Source organism: Aplysia californica, unplaced genomic scaffold (assembly GCF_000002075.1).
Source record: "Aplysia californica isolate F4 #8 unplaced genomic scaffold, AplCal3.0 scaffold00037, whole genome shotgun sequence".
NCBI classification, from domain to species: domain Eukaryota; kingdom Metazoa; phylum Mollusca; class Gastropoda; order Aplysiida; family Aplysiidae; genus Aplysia; species Aplysia californica.
This window is the reverse complement of record NW_004797307.1, coordinates 2,173,604-2,179,530: the sequence shown is the minus strand read 5'-3', so window position 1 is coordinate 2,179,530 and position 5,927 is coordinate 2,173,604. Positions and strand designations below refer to the sequence as shown.

Below are 5,927 nucleotides of genomic sequence, written 5' to 3'. Positions count from 1 at the left end.
CACACACACACACACACACACACACACACACACGCACGCACGCACATAAACACTCTTCCACATGATTAAACATGTAGGGCATAGCCTACTCACACACCCACATTTACACATAAATTTTTAATGATAGGCCATAGAGTCTAAATGAATAAGTGTTAACGACGTAAAATATGTTTCAGTTAATTAATGATGATGATGATGATGATGAACAATTTCGTTAAAACCATTTAATCTCCTTGGTTAAAACACATTGTTTTTCTGAATCTTTTTGCATCTAACAATTGGAGATGGCACCGGGGGGGGGGGGGGGGGGCCAGCGGGAAGGGGAGGGGGGTATTTCGTGTTGCTCTTCTCTCGTTCGTAGTACCGCAAGTTCCGATTGACAAACCTCAACCAAAATAAAGCAACGGGCAAAACTTTACTTCTTTAAAGTATTCAACTGCAGAGGTGTTGTCGGTCCGTTGGGGCGAAGGGGTTTCAGGACGAGAACGGCTAAACGTCTATGTTCGCCAGTCACATTAGATCTATATGGAACATATCTCACCGTGATGAGAGAGATCGTGATTAGGAGAAGTTTGGGGGGGGGGGGGGGGATAGCTACGTTCTTAATAATGCTATTGACATTGAGGATGCGCTTGTTTCCAGGAGAATGGGGCGACATCCCATATAAGTCAACAGGTGGTCATATAAGATAAGGTTGTAAAAAGACAGGTTTGAGGAACACATAATAAGCCGACAAAGTCAGCGCCCGCGCATCAGTCGGTTCACTCAGTGCCACTCGACACTCCCCACTGTCAACTATGCAAGTAGGCTACAGGCTAAGTATCAAACCAAGTACATTGTACATAGACCTAGATTCTACATTGTACGCCGAGTTATCACCCCCAGATAAAAATGGGTGTGGCTATCGAAAGGTACCCGAGAGTAATTTCCCTTATTGTGTAAGTGTCACATGACCAAAGTTTTCATGGGTGACGGAATCTGTGGCACTGATACAAGCAGTAGCCCACGAGCGCACAGTGTAACGTTCCGTCGGATATTTCACAATCGATAGTTCACATCATCAGATGACCACTTTTCCTCTGGTGCTTCGGTGAAAAGGATTCATGTTTGTTTCAAGACCCCAAGTTTTTCACGGGGAAGACTATAGGACTTCTTCTGTTATGACAGACGCGGTAGGTTGGTACGAATTTTGAGCGAATCATAACAATAACAATGTATCACAACAGAGTTGGCAGAGAGAGAGAGAAGTGATAAATGTATACTTTCCTTCCCGCACACAGTTGCCCTGCTTTGGGGGTCTAATTGCAGTCTTTTTTTGCTTCAGATCACACTTATATAGATCTATATAGCCACTTAAACTCACAAATCAATTTCAAATCCGGCCTATGCCTGGTTACACGCAACGATAAATTGACGTGTATCAGATTCGTCAAATGTAAGAACTGTCCATTTTACCGAACTGTGTTGTCATAAAGCCACCATGTCTCTTTGCGAAGACAGCAATTTGCCTGCACTCTAGGCCTAGCCTATGTGAAGGTGTCGAGCCCTGAACCTAAAGAATGAATGAAAGGCGAACACTGTACCTCTTGATCACGAGAGCCTCCCCCCAACCCTCCACTGTACATTTTGAGAAATAGCGGAACTGTCTTTAACTTTAGAAAAGGGTGGCAGTTACTGTACCGTGTTATGTGTAGAAAGAGAAGCTTTGACTTGACTGCAGAGATATGCAATGCACCGAGTGACCTTGATGCACAACTTCACCATTGACGATCAATTAATAATAAAATTACTAAAATTTACATAATTTCGCATCAAATCAGGTTCTCTGGGAGCTAATTTGCTTATTTTGAGATGCTGATTCCGAATATGAAATCAGTTTTAAGGAGCAATAATCATTTTGTAAATTTTGCGCCGGAGTTTAATCCTGTGCGGAGGCAAATTTGAAAGTGATTCTTCGTCACAGCGCGTCTCCTCTAAATCTGAACCTGATGGCACGGAAAATATCAAGCCATCGTCCAATCGACCAAATTTTGTACAATTCTGTGGTTACACCGGGCGATTTATCGTATGTTCGCTGGATCGTCCAGTTATTGTACAATTTATTTTTACGTGTAATTACCGGGCCTAACTCCAAAACATCTATTTAATATGGGTCTAAACACCCAGATTTTTTTTTGGCTGGCTCTATTTCCTCAAATGCTTGGTAAAATTAACGTGAGCTCTATTTCTCAGAATGGTTTACGTTCTCGAGATTTGTTGGTTATATACGAATGGAGTGGCCAGCATGCGCTCGTGGGCGCGTGTATGTGTGTGTGTGTATATATACGGTGTGAAGGGGTGGGGGGGATTTTTTTTGTTTACATGAGAAGGATTTTAGTTTTTGCTTTAGGGTAGACTTATGGCAAAATAGATTATAACTGATAATAACTGTCGAAGTCGAGCGGTTTTGTTTTCTCGCAGTACCTTTTGAAGGCTTTTTCAAATAAAGTATAGTCCGGGAACGTTGCCCCAACCACAATTGAAGTATCTGAATATTCAGACATTTAAAAATCTCCAGCTCTAGAAATTGGATTCGATGAAAACAATGCGTCTTCCCAGTCCTCGCAGAATGGCAGAATGAAAGATGCCGCCGAAATCTCGCAAACAACCAAAAAATCTCAAGAACGGAAACCATTTGGAGAAATAGAGGTCAAGTTTATTTTCCCGAGCTTTCGGAGGAGTAGTCACTTTGGTTGTTTTTTTTATATCAGGGGGGCCCCCTCCGATTGGTCTAAACCTCAGAAATTACGGTGCAAGTAGATCTAGGTTTAGCTTGATAAAGCTCGATTTTTAAAAAACGTCAAATATTTTAATAACTATTAACTTGAAACGGACATAGAAAATAGACATCTAGACTCTAGTAGTTAAGTGTGATACAGGAGGGAAAGTAAAAGAATACCAATGAAGTAAGTAAGATATAGACTCTAATGTTCAAAACAAATCATAACAAGTGGCACATATATATATATATATAGATCTGCCTCTTGGATCTAGATTTCTAGATCAAGGTTCTACACACGTCGAGGCGTAGATAAGACTTAGACATTGCATTGCGGTTCAAATTGAGTCCCGTGAGAAAATGTAGTATTTTGATTTCCCCCCTCTCTAGATCTATCGTGTTATTGTTGGGTTTGGAGATTAATCCACCCAAAAAAATTATGAGGAGTTGACAGCATTGAACACTTCGCATTGGAGATAATTAAGTAAATGACAATGCGGGAGGGGAGGTGTGGTGTGGAGAGGAGCGGAACTAAGGATATAAATCCTTTCCCTAATCATTAAATTATAGCCTAAAATCGTAATCTCTTTAAGGTAGTAGACTACTTGCATTCACCAGTTTATCTAGACTTTTCATTTTGAAGTAATGTCTTCTCCTGTCAAAATGTGATAGTGTAATAGTATCATCCTCTTCAGAGGCTTACAGTTTAATGAGACTGGCGTTTGGTGTGTGGGAAATGAGCAACGACCCTGACAAACACAACAAAGAAGAGACCTAAAGGTACCCTAACCATAACCCTAACCCGCCATACCCAAACCCTAACCAATTGCCTTAACCCTAACCCTAACGCTCTATCTATTTCAAAGTGGCCCGTCGTCACGGAATTCCTCCCATGAAATCTATTGCCATTCATTAATATTAAATGTGTATTAAATCCTCCACCCACAGCGAATTCGAGCGCCATGCAGTCTTGTTGCAAGCAACACACACACAATAACGACGCACACATCAGACGTCACATGCCTGGCCTTCTCCGCCACAGTCCTGGCCACCTGCTCGTCTGACCGCAGCGTTCGTCTGTGGGGAGCCAAAGATTTCTCTGAGCTGGCCAGCTCACCTATGCTGGGGCACACCTACATGGTAAGTGTTTCTGATGTATCTGGTGGTCATATATTTAGCAGTAAATATTGTTTGTTTGGGGTTTTAAGAGTTGCTGGGGGGAGGGGGGATGTTCGAATTTGTTCGGATGTAACCGGTTATCACATTCAAATGTCACTATAACCATATTTTATTTATCTTTGATGTAAATTTAATAACAAAATACTTTTTCTGTTGTCCTGATCTCGCTGCCTTCCTTTTTTGGTGTTTGTTGCTCTTGTAACACCTCTAATCTCCAGCGCTTATATGGCCTTACTGTGTTGCAAGGGCTATAATACTCTTACTAAAACTAAAACTTAACTGACTGTCATTTGTAAGTGGCAAGTAAATGAGGCCATTACAAAATATCTGGTATATGCAAGTGACATGATGTGTTTGAAAATGTTAGCAGAAACAAGAAATAGACTAGATTTTTGTAAAGCTCTTTGCAAATTGTCACACTCTTAAATATCTGATTTTGAGCTTGTTCTATGATGTGGTTCTAATTTTAGTCTCTGTAGGACTGGTTTACTCAGAATTCTTGATTGAATTCATTGAAAACGCAAAGTATTCTGCAGATACATATGGTCGGCATTGGAAACAATCCACTTAAGTCTGTTTGGGTACTTTTTGCGTCAGAGACAAAAAAACAACAGTTTTTGTTTTGTTGTTCCGATCAGGAAAAATATTGCAAGCCTTGACCATAGCATTAAACTGCATGAATTTTGGTCACGTTGAAAGGTGCATCTTTGGTTTATATAGCTTTGGGAGGGTGTAAAAATAGAAAATTTTCAAAATATGGAATTAGGTGGATTGCTTTCGACAGCAACGATATGAAGTGTTATCTTGATAAATAGAAAGGCATTTCACTTGTAGAAGAAGGGTTGTTAATCTGTGTTCACAGATGAAATCATCATTTACCGTTTATAATAAATTAACTACACTGAGAAGTCTTTCTTCAGGAAGAAATTGGAAGTGGCTGTTTGAACAGATCTTCGCCTCAGAACTTTTTTGTCCAAAGTGCCTCTTTACATAAGCACCCTTTGAACAAAACAGTTCTATGGGGACAAGATGACAATTGTATTAATTAGTTTTTACTGTAGCTTTAAACTGGACTCCTGCCTGTATGATCTCCTCAGATCCATTGTTGCGCTTTCTCCCCCTTGGGCTCCGTCCTAGCGACTTGCTCCACCGACGGCACGCTGCGACTGTGGGACGTGAAGACAGGGGAGACCACTGCCATCCTGGCTCACCCCAGCAAGTGTGCCATCCGCGTGTGCCAGTTCTCCTCAGACGGGAAGCTGTTGGTCACGGGGGGAGATGACGACACAGTGTGTCTCTGGAATGTCGCGGACAAGAAACTCGTCAGGTAGGCAACCTTTTGTTTGGTTTTTGGGGGGGTTTTTTAAATCCTAGAAGTCTCCCTCCTTTGCCCCCTCCTCTGGGCTCCTGACTCTTTCTGCAGCCTTGCTACTGCTCTACTGCTACTCCCTGGCTCCTTCTTACTGCTGTCTTTCAGCCACACCCCTGATCTTATGGTAGAGCTTTCTCGGACAAGAGCGAAAAAATCTCGGAGGTCCTGTTTGAAAGTTGCGCACGTTAAAGATTCTTTGGTGGTCCAAAATCGATAAGAGTAGGCTTCGGCCGCCACCCGAGCAAAATTTAAAATTTCTTACCTACTGAAAATGTTTACTCGTTAATGTGACCTTATGCAGTTTCGAGCGCCGTAAAATAATTACCACAAAAAAAAGGGAGCTATTACATTGTATTATTATGTCAGTGTGTTTGAATGTTTGTCCCTTTACTGTGACTCTGTACAGGCTTTTTTTATGCCGCAATGCATATCTCTCTCTCTCTCTCTCTCTCTCTCTCTCTCTCTCTCTGTCTCTCTCTCTCTCTCTCTCTTTCTCTCTCTCTCTGTGTCTTTCTTTGTCTTTCTTTGTCTCTCTCTTTCTCCCTACCTATCTCTCTTCTCTCTCTTTCTATCTTTCTCTCTCTCTCTCTCTTTCTCTCTCTCTCTTTCTCTCTCTCT

General features: G+C 41.6%; 1 protein-coding gene across 2 annotated transcripts in view; it reads left to right on the top strand.

Annotated features, from left to right (window-relative positions):
• The first annotated feature begins 938 nt into the window (after nucleotides 1-938).
• Nucleotides 939-5,927, top strand: part of LOC101846268 (WD repeat, SAM and U-box domain-containing protein 1) — a 32,631-nt gene continuing 27,642 nt past the window's right edge. Inside the window, exons 1-3 of one of the 2 annotated variants that reach the window (XM_005091912.3) lie at nucleotides 939-1,172; nucleotides 3,707-3,898; nucleotides 5,035-5,264. In XM_005091912.3, coding sequence (XP_005091969.1) covers nucleotides 1,104-1,172; nucleotides 3,707-3,898; nucleotides 5,035-5,264 — 491 coding nt within the window. In that variant the 5' untranslated portion in view covers nucleotides 939-1,103. The remainder of the gene's footprint in view (nucleotides 1,173-3,706; nucleotides 3,899-5,034; nucleotides 5,265-5,927) is intronic. The other variant, XM_005091913.3, reaches the window with a different exon arrangement.